Source organism: Sturnus vulgaris, chromosome 22 (genome assembly GCF_052056855.1).
Source record: "Sturnus vulgaris isolate bStuVul1 chromosome 22, bStuVul1.hap1, whole genome shotgun sequence".
NCBI classification, from domain to species: Eukaryota; Metazoa; Chordata; class Aves; order Passeriformes; family Sturnidae; genus Sturnus; species Sturnus vulgaris.
The window spans coordinates 10,291,662-10,309,262 of record NC_142264.1 but is presented as its reverse complement, the minus strand read 5'-3'; the positions used below and the strand labels follow the sequence as shown (position 1 = coordinate 10,309,262).

Genomic DNA, 17,601 nt, shown 5'->3' with positions numbered 1-17,601 from the left:
CAAAATCTTCCAACAGCTCATGCTGGGTCACAGGTTGTGGGTGCCCTGTCCTGGTATGGCTGGGAGGAGACCAGAACTCATGGACTGGGACTGAGGAGTTCCTGAGGCTACGCTTTCCTCCTGGCTGGTGTCCCACGGCTGGGGATGCTCCTGCCTCTGCGGCCCATTCTGGGAGCGCTGCCCCCTCCATGGGGCTGCCCCCTCATTTTCAAGCTTCCAGCAAGATCACGAGCCAGTCAAAAACAAATCAAAATAAAACAAACCCGCAAAGGCTGGCTGTTTTCCTCCTTCTTCTGGTTTTCCCAGGTTCCTCCTCAAACCACTATTCCTCTAGAAGTAGTGTGGCATCTCTGAGAACCTCCCCCTCCATCACTCCCCAGCACAGGACATCTCCAGGATGGGCATTGAACTTGGTTGTTCTTTTCTGTTTATTTCTTTTCCCTCTGCAAACAATTGCAGGAAATTAGGCTGGTTTTAAGCCACGAAAAGCCTCTCATTAGTTCAGCTCCTCCATTTACTCAAGGGGGGCACAGCTCTGCAGCACCTGCCAGCTCCCAGCCTGGGGAATCCCACATAGGACAACTCCAGAGCAACAGCTTGAGAAACTTTTCCACCTGAGGATCCTCCATCGTCTATAAACCCTTCAAGAGTCAACACACAATTTCTGGACGTGGCCCTTGGAGCTAGATTTGGAGAATTTCTTGGCATTTCAGGCTCCAGATTAGGGGTTGCTGCTCCTCATCTGGGGCTGCCACAGATCTGCCATGCAGGGAACGAGTATCCAGGAGGTGCCTGCGAGATGGGAGCTGCCACGACTGGATGCTGGGAGAGCTGAGAGACATCCTCAGCATGGAGGCACCCCAGATCCCGGCTGGCACTCGGCTCTGAGCGGCTGGGTGGGCTCTGCCGCCCCTGGCAGCAGCGTGTGGGATGTCCCCACCCGAAAATGCCCGAGATTCTATGAGGTGCCCTGCATTGGGAGCCCCTTTGGGAGAGGGAAGGAGCTCACGACACGGAGGTCGCAGGGTCTCAGGGTCCCCCAGACCCGGGCTGTGCCTGACGTGCAGCCTGCCAGCTCCCTGCAAGCAGAGCTACTCAGGAGCAGGGTTGCTCATGGAGACCGGGGCTAACAGACAAACCCAGCACTCCTGAGGCTCTGCCAGGAAGGGGAGAGTGCTGCTGGAGAGAGCCACAGCGACATCCCCTGCGCAGGCCGGGACACGCCAGACACGGACAGGCAGGGCTGGGGTTACCGCAGGGCACCTCGGCGGAGGATGCCCCTTTTTCTGTTCCTGCTTAGGCAAATAGATGAGTTTTCCTCTGGGGAACAGCTCAATATGGGAAAACTGGGCAGCAGCGAGGCCCAATGAAGGGACAGGGCCTGCTGATGGCTCTCGTCCAGGTGACCCTGCGGTGGCAGAAAAGCCCTGAGGGGTCTGTGCAGGAGTTCTGCAGCTTTCAGACCCGAGAGCTGTGTGCTGTGATGCTGATTTGTCACAACACATGCTCTGCTGCACCCCCACTCTCAGTCCTCGGAGGGAAACTGAGGCACAGAAGTGCATGAGGCCCCTCTCTCGATGCTAGAGCTGGTCAGAGGAGGGTCAACTTCTCCTCCAAAAAATCTCAGGACTCCCTCTTCCTTTCCCTCCACTATCTGGAAGGTTGCTGGGTCTCCTTGCAGGGAACCTACACCCTGGGAGCTGCCAGCCAGCAGGCTTGGGGACAGAAGGATCAGACACAGAGAAAAGGCAGGGGAGCTGGGGATTTGCAGCAGGTGCTGGCAGCTTCATCCCAGGGGCAGTGCTGGCAGGGACAGGCAGGCTCCCATCGCTCCCTGGAGCTCTCCTGCTTGTTCCATGAGTGCCAAGGGGCTGGCCTGGGCAGCCTCTGCTTCTCAGGACAGGTGAGAAATATTTTCTGTTGTCAGAAGGATGGCCAGAAGGAAGTGGCTTTTCCTTTTTTAAAGTGTGTGGGAAATGTAATTCAGTCCCAGGAGGATTCAGCTGCAATTTGAGGTATTTGTCCCCAACCTGTCCAGGAGGATGCTGTCCCATCATCCCGGAGGCTCAGGGAAGGGACAGGTTCTTCATGGAACTGCTTGTGGGAAGGTGTTGGGGCTCTGCACAAGCCACTTTGGGGGCCTTGGGGATGGGAAGAGTGACAGTGGCTGAGGACATCTCAGCAGGGTCACATGGCAGGGCTATGGATGGAGTAGAGTGGAGGGTGCTGAATGTTTATGTCTTTTCTACTGCAGCACTTCTGGCGCCAGGGACTGGCACCAGTGCCAGCACCCCCCTCCTCGCCCTGACACAGCCACATCCTCACTCCATCCAGCCTCACGTGTGTCACTATCCAGTGGTGCCTTGGATACCCCCCAAATCCACCCTGGAAAAGGTCCTGTTGTGGGGCACAAGGGCACACCACAGCCAGGCTGTGCTGCAGGGATGAGGACCCCAGCAGAGCCCTGACACTGGGGTCTCAAGGTCAAACACAGCCAAGCAGGGGGTGTGGGACCCTGGGCTGCACCCCTGGGTGCCCATAGGGGCAGGCAGAGCCCGGCAGGAGGGCCTGGGGCTGCCAGAGGATGCAGACCTGGTATGCCCTGGTGTCCTGGTATCCCCCGCCCAGCACTCAGGACATGTGCATGGTGCTCGGTGCCCTCTGCCCAGCACCTGGTGCACAGGGTGTGCTGTGGAGTGCAGTGCTCCCCTTCCAGTCCCTGCCTGCTGCCCAGAACCAGTGTGATGCCACTGCTGGTGCCAGTGTCCAGAGTGCAGTGCCCAGTGCATGGCACACAGTGCTGGTGCCTGTGGATGGTGCTGGTGGCTGTACTGGTGTCAGTGCCCAGTCCTCGGTGGTGACAGTGCATGGTGGCACTGCCTACTGCGTGGTGTTCACTGTGTACCAGGTGTCAGGGCCCATGCTGATGCTGGTATCCACTGCTGGTGCCCAGTTCCTGGTACCAGTGGCTGGTGCTGGTCTGGTGCCTCGGTGCTTGTGGCCTTGCCTGGTGCCCAATGCCTCTGTCCAGTGCCCACCTCCCATTGCCCCCTTCCCCTATCCAGTGCCAAGTGTCCCTGTCCGGTTCTGGTCCCAGTGCCTCCTGATCAATGTCCCTGCCCACTGCCAAGCGCCCAGTGCCAAGTGCCCGTTATCCAGTGCCTGGTATTGGTGCCTTGGGGCAATGTCCAGTGGGCTGGGCTGCTCGGCTGGCGCTGGGGCTGGCCGGTGGGTGGCTGCTGGGTGTGGGATGTTCTTGCCCCGGTCTCTCGGGGCCGGTCTGTCTGTGTGTCGGTCGGTGCCGTCTGTCTGTCGGTCGCTCGGGGCGGCGCCGCTCGGGGCGGTCCATACAGGAGGAAGCGCAGCCGGGGCAGAGCGGCCCCGCAGCGGCCGGAGCCGCGCTCGGTGAGTACCGGGAGGATCGCTGCCCCTACCCTGCCCGTGTCCTGCCTGCTGCCCCCTACGCCCCTTCCCCTGCCTGCCCCGCTTCTTCCTCTGCGCCCCCCGCCCCGATTCCCCATCTCCCACCGCCTGCCCCGTCCTCAATCCCTCTCCCAGCTGCCCTTCCCCTATCCCATCTTCCCTCTGCCTCTCCACTCCCCTGCACCCCCTTTCCTCCCGCAACTCTCCCCACTTCTTTCCCTCCTGCTCTATGTCCCCCTAGAAATCCCTATACCACCCCACTACCCTACCTGCACTCTGTGTCCCACTCAGCGCCCCTTCCTGTCCCCCCAGTGCCCTGCTCACCCCCGGCGCCCCAGCTCCTGCCTCCCCTCCTGGCTCCGGTGGGTCCATGTGTACCTTGTGGGGGTCCCTTGGGTAGGGAGTGGGGGGCACAGCTCTGCACCCTGCACCCAAACCAGTGGAGTATGCCGGGTGTTGTTGCTGTGAGAAAAGCCCCAGCACTGACACCCCCCACAGCCTGCAGTAACATCGGCTCTGTCCCGCAGAGTGTGGGCAAAGCCAGACAGGCCACATGTGCTGACCAGGGGCAGTGAGATGGATCGTGGAGTCACTGTGGAGAACCCCTATGCCAGTGTCAACATCCCACGGGAACAGTTCCAGCAAAGCTTCATCACTCGCTACCTGAGGGATGAGCCCACCATCATCACCAACCCCACAGCCGTGCCCTCCTATGGCACAGAGGACCACACAGACTTTGCTAATGGCTGGAGCAGCCCAACCATCTCCACGGACAAGTCCTGGTCTCGTCCCTACAACCCCTACGCCAGCCTGAGGATGCCCAATGGGGACTCATCTGCCTCCTTCTACACTGTGACCCTGGACAAGCCACCCAAGGGCCAGGAGCAGGGGGCTGACAGGCGATATGGCTGCTGCAGGTGCTGCTCCTGGTGCCCAAAGTGCTGCTGTGTCATCTCCTAAGGGCCCTCCCTGCACACACGGGATGTGCTGGCAATGGGATGGGGCCAAGTGACCTCACAGGGACATGGCTGCTGGCCTAGGTACGCCAGGAAGCTGCCCTGGCACCTGGCAGAGCTGGCACTGGCTGGACTGACATTGCTTTTTTACCTGTGAACTCTGCAGCAAGATGTGCTGGTGATGGGCACCTGCCAGCTGGGCCATGGTGCCCGGGAGCCCTGAGGATGATGTGTGCCAGGACAGATGTGACCATGAAGTGACTACACGGGAGACAGGGCAGCACCATGAGCCTCAAATCCTGCACAGAGCCCTTGCCAGTCTCCCCGTGCTGGGAAACCTCACCCTGGGAAGGTGTGGGCAGTGCCACCTGCTCATGGGTAGGTTTGGATGCTGGCAGCCCTGTGTGCATGGCAGAGGAGGACATCATCATCCATGGCAGTGGAGAGGAGCCAGGATCCTCCAGCTGGCACAGGATCCCACCTCCCCAGAAGTGAGTCGTCCCCCCTCCCACAGCATCACGGGGATGCTGCTGGCACCCTGCACCAAACTCCATTTTGGTCCTGCTCCTCCTCACCATACTGCCCATGGGATAGAGGGATGGAGACAGGAAAGACAGACAGCCAAAGCATGGCTGAGTGCTGGGCCATGCTCCAGGGCAGCGCCTGATGTCACAGCATGGATGTGAGCATTGACATGCCAGTGCCAGGAAACCCCCAGCCCCATTCTGTTCCTCCTGTCAGGCTTGTGGGGTGCTGGGCACAACGTCATATCCCATATGCAACCCAGAGATGGGTCCAGTGCAGAGGGCTGGCCCAGCTCCAGCAGTAAAGCAGCACTTGGGCACCTTGCTGGGGATGCAGAGGCCCAGCATTCACCTTCTGCAGCTCCCTGGGCTTGGAGGATGGCGGGAGGAGCCTGCTGGCTCTTCCCAGTCTGCAGGGGCGCCTCCAGGCTGGGCTGTCGGCTGGGGCTGCTGCCATCGACCTGGAACAAGCCCGCTGTTGTGCTGATGTCCCGCCGTGGTGTTGACGTCCCTCCGTGGTGCTGGCAGCCCTCCCTGGTGCTGGCGTCCCAGGGACAGCTGCTCTGCCAGGCGACAGCTGCTCCGTGCCTGCTGCAGAACTGCCTGCTCTGCGGGAGCTGGGGCTTGGGAGGGGTGCCTGTGTTTGCAGATGACTTCAGGGTGCTGCAAATAAAATTACAGTCCTCTCCTGCCCTGCTAAGGTGTGTGCCTATTCCCTTCACCCAGGCTTTTCTGGGATTCCCGTGTCACTTCTTGCTTTTCCTGGTAGGTGTGTAAGGGCAGAGCTAAAGCCTCCAAAGCAGGCTTAACTGTTGCTCTGCTGACTCATGGCAGCAGCAGCTCACACTGAGCTCTTTGGCTGCTGCCTGGTGCCCTGCTGCCAGCCTGGGTCCAACAGTGCCCAGGCGTTCCCAGTACAGGCTGCTCCTGCCTGTCTGGGAACACTGGCTGGTGCTCAGCCCAGCTCTGCCAAGCTGGATGACTGTCCTGTCTGGAAAGACTTCGTGAGTCTTTGGGAGAGGCTGAGGAAGTTCCTGGCTGGGCCAGCTGGGTGGGCTCTGGGGCACTGCCCAGTCTGGCTGTGACCCCCTCGGGAGTCCATCAGCAATGGGAGCCCACTTGGTTTGGAATTTGCCACTGCTTGGAGCCCTCCTGCACCGAGGCCCCACAAGCACTGGGTGCCCAGCATTGCTTGGATGCCACCCCACAGATCCCACTGGGAGTCCACAAGTCCTGGAAGCCCACCACTGCCTGGAACCCCATCACTCTTGAAATCCCACCCCCCCTTGCGGGGATATTCTGGGCTGGGGTGGCTGTGGCTTGGCAGAGGTTTGGCCCTGTCAGTTTGGCCCCCCCTGTCCAGTTCCCAGGGCCGTGGGTGGCCGGGGGTGTGCGGCTCACAGGGGAGCCTGGCAGGGACACAACCTCGCGGTGTCCGCCGTGCACAAGGAGCTCTCTTGTTCTCCCCGCCCAGACCGCGCAGTGGGGACGGGCAGATCCACCCCTTGTTTGCTTTGGTGTCCCCGCCGCCAGCCCTGCCCTGTGCTCTGCGGCGGGGCAGGGGACGGACACGTCACCACCGGAGCCCGCAGGGCGGGGGTGCCCCGGGGCTCTCCGGGGACACTGTCTGGGGACACTCTCGGCCTGGGGACGGAAAGCTGGCCCCAAGGGTGTGCGGTGCCTCGGGCACAGCCCAGGGCCGGTACGAGCAGGGGGCCGGGGCCTCGGGCAGGGCAGGCGCCGCATCTGCCGTGTGTCACCGCTGCCCCTCGCTCTGCCCAGCCCCGAGGCCATGGCAAACACGGCGGGAGCGGCCGGCACTGCCTGCCAGACAGCCGGGCAATGATTAAACTGGAGCCGCAGGATAGGGGGGGTGAGCAGGGGAGGGTGCAGGCTGCGGCCCCAGACCTCGCCAGGGCTCTGATGCCCCGGGCAGTGCGTACAGAGTCCCATGGGTGCTCCCCCGCTGTGTTGACCTTCCCAAGGTGCCCGGGGGTGCAGAGGGTTGTGCTGTGCTGGGTGACTGCCACCTCCTCCCTCTGGAGCGTGCCTGGCAGTGCAGGGCTCTGGCTCATCCCGAGCAGACCTTTGCTCTCCCTGAGAGTGCCGCTCCCTACGCCGCGGTGCCAAAGGTCCGGGGATGAATCCTGGGAACGGGAAAACACGTTTCCCATCCATGTGTGTCGCTGCTGATTACAGATCTGCCTTTGCTGAGAGGAGACCTTATTGCTCCGCACTACTTCCCGAAAGGAGCTGTAATGAGGTGAAAGTTGGTCTCTTTTCTCAAGTAACAGGTGACAGGACAAGAGGAAACTGCCTCAGGTTGTGCCAGGGGGTAGGTTGGATATTAGTAAAAGACTTTTCACTGAAAGGGGTTATAAAGCCCTGGCACAGGCTGCCCAGGGCTGTGGTGGAGTCACCGTCCCTGGAAGTGTTCAAAAAATGTGTGGATGTGACACTTGGGGACATGGGTTAGTGGTGAATGTGGTGGTGGTGCTGGGCTGACATTGGAGTCGATGATTTTAAAGATATTTTCCAGCCTTAACAGTTCTATGATTCCCTGTTGCTGGATCCAGGTGGGCTTTTGGCAGGGGTCATGGTGCCCCTGGTGTCAGCATGGCAGAGGCACAGCCCCTGTCACCAAGGGCTCCCCTGCCCCAAGCCCTACCTGTGCTGAGCTGGGGTGCCCAGCAATGGGCAGAAGTGGCCAAGGGCAGCTGGGCAAGCCCCTCAATGAGACACAGCTCTGCTGGCATCAGGGAGGGACATGAGGGCTGATGGGCAGGGGCTGGGCAGGGGCTGGAGTGGGGCAGGAGGGCAGGCAGTATGTGTATGTGTGTGTGTGTGTGTGTGTGTGTGTGTGTGTGTGTGTGTAGCAGGAGAGCAGCCAGAGGGGTCACTGCCTCTGAGCAGTGCCTGGAGTACCCCCAGCTGTGCACAGAGCCAAGCCCACTCCTCCCACCCATATAAGATTTTTGGCAGAGCTCCCTATGGGACTTCGTTATTCCTGTCCCTGAGGCAGGTGAGCCAGGCCAGCACCGTGTGTTGGGTGGAAGAAGGACAGCCTGGGAGCTTTGGGACAGCCCCAGCCCCAGGTGCCTGCACGGCCCTGGGCACATGGCCCTGGAGGGAGCCCACTGAGCCAGCCAGGAGCCAGCTCTGTCCTGGCTGCCAGCACCCAGGGGCTGCACCCCAGCACAGGCAGGAACAGAGGTACCCCAGCATGCCAGGGCACAGCTGGAATCCCACACAGCTGGATCCTGATCTGCCCAGGGCACACGGCCCTTGCTTCACCTGGGCCAATGGGTTTCACCAAAACCAATGTCCCTGGAACAGCCCTGTCCCAAACTGGCCCCACTGGCCTGTGCTTGCCACCAGCCTGGCAATGGGAGGGCAAAACCCTGCCATGGGGTGCCACCCCTGTGCCTGGGGACCCGGGGGCACACACACAGCCTATGTGCACTGCCTCAGGAAGCACGTGGCAGGGCTGGACCAGGATCCTGGGTCAGGATATGTGCCCCAGAGGTGCTGTGCTGCTGGAGGTGCTTCCTCACTCACAGACACCAGTGTCATGGGGTGAGCCCTTCTGCAGAGCCCAGTGACCCTGTGGGGATCTTCATTTCCAAAACTCCCAATTTTTTCTCCAAGGGGTGCTGGAAACATGACCTGAGGGCTGCTGGTGAGGAGGCAGCATGGGAGAGCACTGCCTGCCTCCCTGCCTGCTCCTGCCTGCAGTGGGAGCTGCTCCGTGCTCCTGCTCCACATCGGAATGCTGCCGGCTGTTCTGGCCATCCTGCCCTGCCTCCAGGATGGCTTTCTCTTCTCCAGGATCCTGGCTCAGGATCTGTTCCCCTGCCACGCTCCCCTCTTCAGTCTGTAGCACCCTCCATGCCAAGGCTGGGACATTGCTGCTGGACCAAGGGCAGCTGTGGGAACAGAGTCTGGCACTTCTCTGGCGTTGTCACCTCCCCTGGGTCATGCACCTTGCAAGTGTCCCTGTGGAGTGCTGGGGTATCCCCAGCCTGATGCTGAGCATTGGTAACTCAGCCTCCAACAGCAGAGCCTGCAGCCCCACAGGGAAGGGCAGGGGCAAGTCACAGACACATCACCCCCAGGCTCCAGGTGGGAGCACCACCCCACACATGGGCACAGCCATCCTGCACCAGGCCAGAGCCCCGGTGTCCCTGCACCAGTCCCAGCCCTGCCACCCCGCCTGCCCTCCCGCTCCTGTCACAGCTGTCCCCACAGCCCAGACCACCTGGGGATGCGTGGGCTGGAGTGCAACGGGGTCTCCGCTGGCTGACATCTGCTCGAATCTTCTTGGCTGTGAAGGGTGGCCCAGGATGTGGAAGACTCTGCTGCTGCTGCCCAGGTCCAGATGACATCCAAGCCCTCTGCCCATGGAGGAGCCCAGAGCTCCTTGGCCTCACAGGGATGGTTCCTTCTGTTAGTGAAGCACAGGCTGATGGTTAATGACCGTTCCCGGGCTTAGATTTCAGTGGTCTTTGTTGCCCAGGTGCTTGTAACTCAATCTCCCGGGCTTGGCTTCCCTGCAACAGATCCAATAGCACCTGTCCCTGAAAGGTGAACCCCTGCCCACTACCACGGCCACTGGCAGCCACAGGGACCTGGCTGGAAGCTCAGCCCCCCGATGCTCCCCACAGGACTGCCACAGACCCCGGGACAGCACAGCCCTTCTGCCCTGAGGCCCTGGGAAGCATCTCAGGACAGGTAGGGATGGAGAATTGGGAGGAGGGGAGGAGAGGGGTACCCGTGTGCACCAAACACTTGAGGTCACCTAAGGAGAGAGAACAGAGTCTTGGTGGCCTTCAGGAGAAGTTTGCAAATATACTGGAGGGTACCAGATCCCACTGAGATGGGGCTGTACCCCGTCAGACCCCTCCCCAGGAGCCTTTGTGCCCATCCCTTGCTGCCGACAGCTGTTCCAGCACAGCCCGGGGCTGGGGAGGAGTGGGGCTGTGCCACTGCCTGGTCTCCAAGTGCTGCTCCCCAGCTCACCCAGCCACCTCATTCCTGCTCACCCCATGCCCTTCCCGCTCCCAGGCCACCCCCTGAGCACGTTGCTGAGATCTGGCCAACCCATGTTTCCTGCAGAGCTCCCAGTGTGCCACTGGGACAAACGAATCCCCCATGGATGCAGGGACACCCCACTGCAGTGGCAGCATCCTGCTCTTCCAGGCAGGGCTGGTCACGGGGCAGGCAGGCAGCGGGCAGGGATGTTGGGCGGGGATCCTGCTGCTCCTGGGAGCCCACCACACGGATCCGTCCCACATGTCGGGTGCACTCGGAGGTGACAACCCAGCCCCGCGCCCCATCCCCAGCCATGGCTCACACCTCCTCTCACCCCCTCCCCAGCATGTCCCAGGCCGGTGGCAGTCCCCGGGCAGAGGATTTGGGGCCGAGTGTCGGGGCGCACTCGCGCACCCCGAGCCGGGGCAGCCAGCGCGTCGAGTGCATCATCTGCTACTCCTCCTACGACCTGGGCGTGCGGCTGCCGCGGCGCCTCTACTGCGGCCACACCTTCTGCCAGGCCTGCCTGAAGCGCCTGGACGCCGTCACCAACGAGCAGCGCTGGATCCCGTGCCCGCAGTGTCGCCAGAACACGCCCACGCCGCGCGGAGGGGTCACCATGCTGGACCTCGACCTGGCCACCTTCCTTGCCGTCAAGGCCGACAAGGAGCAGCCGCGGGTGGCCGGCAGGTCCCCGCCGGCACCGCTCGCCAAGGGCTCCTGCAAGGAGCAGGCGGTGACTGAGCAGCCGGTGGGGCCGTGCCCGGAGCCCGTGCCCCCCGCGCTGTTCCCCCGGCGCGGCTGCTGCCGCCTGTGCCCGTGCTGCGGGGACACCGCGGCCTTGGAGAGCTGAGCGCGGCGGCTGCCAGGGCCAGCCTGGGACTGCTGCTGGGGACCTTTGCCATGCTTCAGACCCAGCAGTGGTGGGGCTGTACTGGCAGCCTAGGAAGGGCTTCAGCCTGGGCAGGACTTTCCTGTCCATCCTCTCGGGATTTGGGGTGCAGCAGCAGGGAATGTGAATGCTACCACCCCCTCATCCTGCCCATCTGCCCTGCTGATGACTCAGAAACCTGGTCCAGCCATCACAGAGGTTCCCTGGTCCCTGAGCACGGCCTGGCTCATGCTCCTTTCCCCTGTGCATGTGGCTCTGCAGCAAGGACAGTGGCACCGAGCATCCCCCTGGCACGGTGACGTGGGGCACATCCAGCACCTTGACAGCTCCACGTCTATTCAAGACACTTTTGGTCCCACTGGGCTGCACATCCTGGTCATGTTTGTTGGCAATCCTTGCCCGGGGCAGGCCCTGTCTGTGGCGGGTGGGGGGAGAAGTGACCTGCCCTGCCCGATTGCTGTGCTGGGAGTGTTTGCTCTGCTGGCCATTTGCATGAGAAATTTTGGCACTGGGATAGCAGGATGGTTGAAATCGAGGATGACAAGAGTTGTTAGGAAGCCTCCAGTGTTTGTGTACATTGCTCCAGTGTGGAAGGAAGCTGAGCTTAAGAAGCTCCTGCCTTGCCTCGTGCTCTGTGGCTCATGCCAGGTTTGGCTTGTCCTGCCTGACCCTTTCCTCGCACACAGGCACACAAAAACCCTGCAGCTGTTTTTCAAGTTGTGCCCTGCTGCCTGCATAGCTTTTCCTGCTTTCCCTGCCTGACTCCACACCAGGGTGCAAGGACAAGAGCCCAGGCAGCTGGTCTGGATTAACAGGGGCCAAACTGGAAGTACTGTGGGTGCACAGGGTGATACTGAAACAGCTCTTGAGCAGGGCCTGGTGTTGCCTGGAACAGCTCTTACTGTTCTTCCTCAGGGCCCATTTTCTGTATCTGTTTTCCATGTGGTTTATGTACTTTTGCAATACTCCAACACCAGGAACACCCTCAGGGCTCAGCAGAGGACCCCAACCTGTGCCTCCCTGGGGCTGGCAGGGACCTTGAGTCTCCTGGGCAGTCCTGGTGCTTGGATGTTCCCTGTGCTGGGGGCCAGGGCTGCAGCCAGAGGACTCCATCAGCCATGGACAGCACCCATCCCTGCACAGAGCTCATGCACAATTCTGCCACTTGGTGTCACCTGCCATAAAAAAGCCCCAGCTGAGATGTTCCCAGAAGAATAAACCTGGGGTGCTCCAGGGCAGACAGAGGTTCAGAAATTCCATGTGAGTCCTCCCTTGGACCTTTAGTTACCTGGGAACATGCAAGAAATTAAAGCCTTCAAGGAATGGATAAGAGCTGTCACTGAGTCCTAATGCACCTTCCCCTCTATCACTCCATTTCTCCCCAAAGACTCAACAGTGGGCGGTGGGAAGAGTCGAGGAAGGGCCCATCCCTCCCTGCAGCTCTGTGCTCAGCCCAGCACCTCTGGGTCCCACCTTTCCCACAGTGTTGGGTGACCAAACCCATGGCTCTCTGTCCCACACCCCATGTGCCCTGCTTCCTTGCCTCCCCTCAGCACCAGAACCATTCTGGGGGGCTTGGCCCTTGCTTCATTCCTCCCTGGATGTCCCCCTGCTCCCAGCCAGTCACTGAAGGAGGGGATGGATCATCCCTTCCATCGCTCTAGGAATGATTTTGGCGTGCTGGCTGCACCCCTGATTTGGCACCTTGGGCAGAACAGGGCCAGTGCTGAGCCCTGTGCCCTGGGGGGCTCCTGCGCTGGCACAGGCCACTCGAGCTGTCTTGGCAGAGCAGCTGCTCAGAGCAGCCTGTCCTGCCCTGTTCCGTGTGAAGCCCAGAACCTCAGGAAGAGGTGATGTAGAGGGGGAGCAGGACATGGGTGGGTGCTGCTCTGGCTGGGGACAGGGACCTGAGCTCCTCCTGCCTGGGTTCTGGGTCCCTGTGTTCCAGGGAAGGGATGGTGGGAGGGGCCCAAGCACTGGCAGCATGTGGAAAAGGGCAGTGGTGGCACTGCTGGGGTACAGGACCCCACGTGTCCCCAGCCTGCCATTGCAGCAGGATGCAATGTGGATGGAGAACAGGACCGGGGCCAGGCAGGAGCATGGGTCGGTGTCTGGCCATGTCCTTGGCAGGGACACCTCTCCTGCCACGTGCCATCAGGGTGACAGCAAGGAGCTGTTTTCAGGCTTTTCAGCCTCCTGGGCTCTTTGTGCACGAAAGCTGGCAATAACCTTGTTTTTAATAGTGGTTTGGGTTATTGGCATGAATGTTGCACTTCTCACCTGATTCCAGATAGATGCAGGCAGCGGGCAGTGCCTGAGGAGGAAGAGCATTTTGGGACAGGACTCTCTCAAAATCCAGGTCTCCATATAGCCTGTGGCTGTGCATGGGATGAGCTGAGGCTGCAGCTGCACATGGCAGTGGGTTTATGCCCTTGCCCTGGGGCTGGGCTGGGCTGGAGGATTCCTCTGAATTATTTCCAGATGGGGATTAATGCAGCAAGGCGAGTTTGCTGCAGGACAGATAAACAAACCAAAGCTCCTTGGGATGCTATTAATAAACCCTCTGCCTGCTGCTTCTGTCCCATATTTGGGAACATCCTGGCCTTGGCCTGGGGTGCAACTGTGCCCTGCCTTGCTGCCCATCCAGCCCCTTGGCCATGGGGCAGAGGGACAGGGATTGCTCTGGGACCATGGCCACGGGGGTCCTGATGGATTTGAGTGGGGACAGTGTCCCTGCTCTGGGCCCCGACTCTGGCTGTAAGTGGGATGAGGTGCTGCCAACTGTCTCCCCTGGTGCTGCAGTCCCCACTGAGCTCTGCCAGGGGTAGTAGCACTGGGAGGTGACACCTCTCCTCCCCAGCCTTCAGCAGTCGGGCTTTGGGTGGCTTTGAAGCAGAGTGGGTGTAAACAGGGTGGAGGCAGACTTTGAGCCCTATGGAACTGGCACTGCCATGCCAGGGGGAGGACAAACCAGTTTTGGGTGGCTGCAGCCCAGCAAGCTCACCTTTGCCATGCTTCTCCTTGGGGGACTCCTGTGTCACCCTCCATGTGCACACAGGAATCTCCCCCTTCTGGGAAGGAGGAAGGTGGCCCATGGGATCTAATCCCAGCCCTCCTCATTCTGGCATGGCTGGTGGTCTCCTGCCAGGGGCAGACAGGGCTTGGACAGGGGCTGGGCTCAGCAGAGTAGGATATGGTTCCCAGCACAGCTCCTCACTGAGGACCCCTGGGCATGGTGGGACAGCAATAAGATGGGGTAAGACCTGCAAATGACATGATGTTGTCCCACTTATGTTTTTTCCTGGTAACCCAGACACTTTTGGGGGTCCTGGGCCCATACACCCCTCTGTACCTGGCTGTTGAGGCAGCATGCCCACGGGAGGATGGAGGCTTAGAGATGGATGTGGATTTGCTCATTTCCAGCTCTCCAGCCTGCAGCACACACAAGCAGTTAATTCCACGCCATGCAGAGCTGGCTGCTTACCTGGCTGGAGCGGTGCCTGGCAGAGGGAGGGACATGGGCACGGTTCCACACCTTGCTGGGCAAGCATCATTGCAAAAATATTTACTGAAAAAAGTGCAGCTCCACCCCGAGGAAAACCGGGTCCGGGAGCAGAGCCCCATGCAGGTTTGCAGCCGGGTAAGCAGGGGAATGAATGCGAGTGGCTGCAGGGAGCCGAGCACTGCCCAGCCCCTCCAGCCAGCAGCACCGGGCTCAGCCGAGGGCTCCGGGCAGGGGCTGGGCAAGGCGTGCAGCTCTAGGGAGCCTGTCCGTGGGGACATCCCAGCACAGCAGGTCAGGGAGCCCTCTGTGCCTCGGGGGGCAGCCATGGGCTGCTGCAGGGTCCCCGGCCCCGTGCTGGCCCTGCTGCTGCTCCTGTGCCCACCTCCCTCGCCAGCCTGCCCGGCCGCCTGCCGCTGCTCCTCCGGAGAGGTGGACTGCAGTGAGCGGGGCCTCCGAGAGGTGCCCTGGAGCCTCTCGACCAACACCAGCACCCTGTGGCTCGGCTACAACTTCATCACCGTGTTGGGGCCACGCTCCTTCCCTCGGCTGCCGGGGCTGCGGCTGCTCAGCCTGGTCCACAACCGCCTGGAGCTGATCCACAGCCGGGCGCTGCTGGGGCTCGGGGCGCTGCAGGAGTTGGACCTCAGCCACAACCACCTCACCGTGCTGACCCCCGAGACCTTCCTGCCCCTCTCCAGCCTGGCCACGCTCAACCTGGGCAGCAACAGGCTGGGAGAGCTGGAGCCCGGGGTGCCGGGCGCCTTGCCCCAGCTCCAAGCACTTTTTCTGCAGGACAACCCCTGGGTGTGCAGCTGCAGCATCCTGCCCCTCTGGCGCTGGCTCAGCCACAACAGGGAAAAAGTACGAGGTGAGTGCCCACAAGGACATGTCCCCACGCCCCCTGCTCACTCCATGCTGGCTGGTCTGGTCAGCCTGCCAGGGCTGAGGCAGGACCCAGCACCCTGGCAGCCAGCTGGCTGAAGGCTTGGGTGGTCAGTGCCCTTGGGATGAGGTTCCCCAGAACCTGGCCTTAGGTCATGCCAGCTCTCGTGTCTGCTTGGGTGGATACAGCCCTGGGTCTCAGTTGGTGCTCACATTTTGATTCTGGTCACCAGCAGGGATTGCCTGAAAAGAAGTGCTGGGCAATGTCCCAGTGACAGATGCCCAGTGCTGTCCCCAGCAGTGGCACCAGTCCTGCCACGTGGCACCTGAGGCGGCAAGTGGAGCCTGTGTGTCAGGGTGCACATCACTACTGCCCTATCCAGGATGCAGTGCTTTCAGCCCCATCCCCAAAGCCTTCATGAACTTGGTTCTGATCCTGCATTTCTTCCCCCACGAGCCCCAGTGAAAGACAGCTCTGCTAGCAAAGTCTCTCTCAACACTGCTGCCATCTCCTGCTTGCTTCCAGCTCGGATGTGTGACTGCACTTGTGCTGGCTGGGACCTTCTATGGCATCTCCAGGCTGGCTGCTCACTTCTCTCCACATCTGTCTTCTGGGAGTTAGTGTCTCCCACTCTCTGCCCCACCTGCCATCCTGCCCCAAACCTATCTTCTTGTGTCCTCTCCAGCACTGTGCTCCCATCCCATCCCATCCCATCCCATCCCATCCCATCCCATCCCATCCCATCCCATCCCACACAGGTGAGTCCTGAACCCCACTGTTCCTCTTCTTCAGGTGATGGTGACTCTGCCCCCTGTCCTCCTGCGCTGGTGCCATCTGTCCCATGCAGACCTGCCATCCCCCCTGTCTTTGGTCCCTGCCTTTCCCAGCTGCCCAGTGTGCCCTCCAGCACTTCTTTTCTCTTCCAGAGAAGAGTTTGCTCCTCTGCAGAGCTCCGGAGCAGCTGAACAAGTATCCAATTATGGCCTTTGGGGATGAGTCCTTCAGACAGTGCCAGGATATCTTGCTGTCCCCGGAGTACTACATCTCCTTCTTCATCATTGGGCCCTTCTCCTTCATTGCCAGCATCTTCTTCTGCACCTTCATGGGCTCCCTCGTGGTGTTCTACCACAGCCTGCGCCGGGAATCCCACTGCTGGAGGAGACCCCGCATCTGCAGGGTGCACTGAGGAGGCTCAGCCAGGCTCTGCCCTGGGCAGGCTGTGCCCCATCCATGCCCCTCTCCAGTTGCCTGCACCCACCTATTGCAAACTCGTCCCTGTGGACCAGTGAGATGCAGATCTGTTCCTGGAATCGCTTTGGGTTTTCTCAGAGTCCCCCAAGATGGTGCAAAGCTGCCTCTGCTAGGAGGGAGCAGCCTCCAGCTCAGCTCCCTGCAGGCTGACCACAAATGCTCTCAGTGTTTTGGGAGGTTCCCCAAGGCCACCCTCAGATCTGCCTATCCCCTTCCTGGGGCATCCAGGTGATCCTTCTCCCCTTGACCAGTCCCCTCAGCGTGCATTTAGGATGCCCCTTATGCCTCACTGTGCCTTTAGGTGCAGCCTGGGAGTCACTGTGTGCATCCCAGGACACACCACATTCCTCTTGGTGCCTTTCAGGCCACCTCAGGAGTCACCATTTGCCTTTTGGTGCAAAGGAGCCTCTGTGTGCCTTTCAGTTTGCTCCTTGGGCCTTTTGGTGTCCCCTGCAGCCTCTGACTGCCTTCAGTGACCCCAGCAGCCTCAGTGCTTTTTTCTGTGCACTCAGAACTCCTTAGCTTGGTGTTTCCTGGACCCAAATGCCATGTTTGGCTTCTGTGTCCTGGCAGGCATTGTTTTTCTTTGAGTGTCCCCCAGAGCTCTCCGTGTTCCTGTTGGTGCACCTGAAGATCTCTGGGTGGTTTGGAGCATTCCAAAGCCTTCATGGGGATGTCAGACCATCCCAGGCCTTTCACTGTGCTTCCCAGAGACAGGGCTGGTTGCAAAAAGCTCCTTTTGATAGTGTTTTTCCATTGAGTCAGGAATGCTGGTGCTGAGAAAGCTCAGCTAGCAACTAAGGTCTAGGGTGAGGCTGAAGTTTAGGGTGAGGGCCAGGAAGAGGTTTGAGCTGCCACTGATGTGGTTTGGCAGAGGAGCTGCCAAAGGATGGGTGAGGCTACAGTGGTTTCTCCCTCAATAGCTTTTCCCTAGGCTACAGCTCATCTCAAGCCAAGGTATAGGGTTAGCTCAGTGTTGAGAGTGGGGACAAACAAGCCCTTTACATGGGCCCTTTACAGCAGCCCCGGCTGCTGCCTCACCTCCCATCACCCACAAATCGGGGCTGGGGCTGCCCTTGCACCTCCCTGCTCTGCTGCCTCCTTCCCTTTCCTGTGGAAATGCTGCTGGAAATGCT

General features: G+C 60.6%; 3 protein-coding genes across 4 annotated transcripts; all 3 read left to right on the top strand.

Moving 5' to 3' along the window:
• Positions 1 to 3,239: 3,239 nt before the first annotated feature.
• LOC106856023 (uncharacterized) lies at positions 3,240 to 5,594 on the top strand. 2 transcript variants are annotated; one of them, XM_088177493.1, is made up of 2 exons: positions 3,240 to 3,405; positions 3,990 to 5,594. In XM_088177493.1, exons 1-2 carry the CDS (start codon positions 3,251 to 3,253, stop codon positions 4,381 to 4,383), a joined length of 549 nt encoding a protein of 182 aa, XP_088033619.1. In that variant the 5' UTR covers positions 3,240 to 3,250; the 3' UTR covers positions 4,384 to 5,594. The 2 variants fall into 2 exon arrangements, with proteins under 2 accessions (XP_088033619.1, XP_014736588.2); XM_014881102.2 differs by having other exon boundaries at positions 3,250 to 3,405; positions 3,951 to 5,594.
• A 4,686-nt stretch (positions 5,595 to 10,280) lies between these two features.
• On the top strand, positions 10,281 to 10,787 carry RNF224 (ring finger protein 224). Its single transcript, XM_014880975.2, has one exon. The coding sequence runs from the start codon at positions 10,281 to 10,283 to the stop codon at positions 10,785 to 10,787; it is 507 nt and encodes a 168-aa protein (XP_014736461.1).
• A 3,868-nt stretch (positions 10,788 to 14,655) lies between these two features.
• On the top strand, positions 14,656 to 16,400 carry LRRC26 (leucine rich repeat containing 26). The gene is made up of 2 exons (XM_014880973.2): positions 14,656 to 15,199; positions 16,141 to 16,400. The coding sequence occupies exons 1-2, from the start codon at positions 14,656 to 14,658 to the stop codon at positions 16,398 to 16,400; spliced, it is 804 nt and encodes a 267-aa protein (XP_014736459.1).
• The last annotated feature ends 1,201 nt before the right edge of the window (positions 16,401 to 17,601 follow it).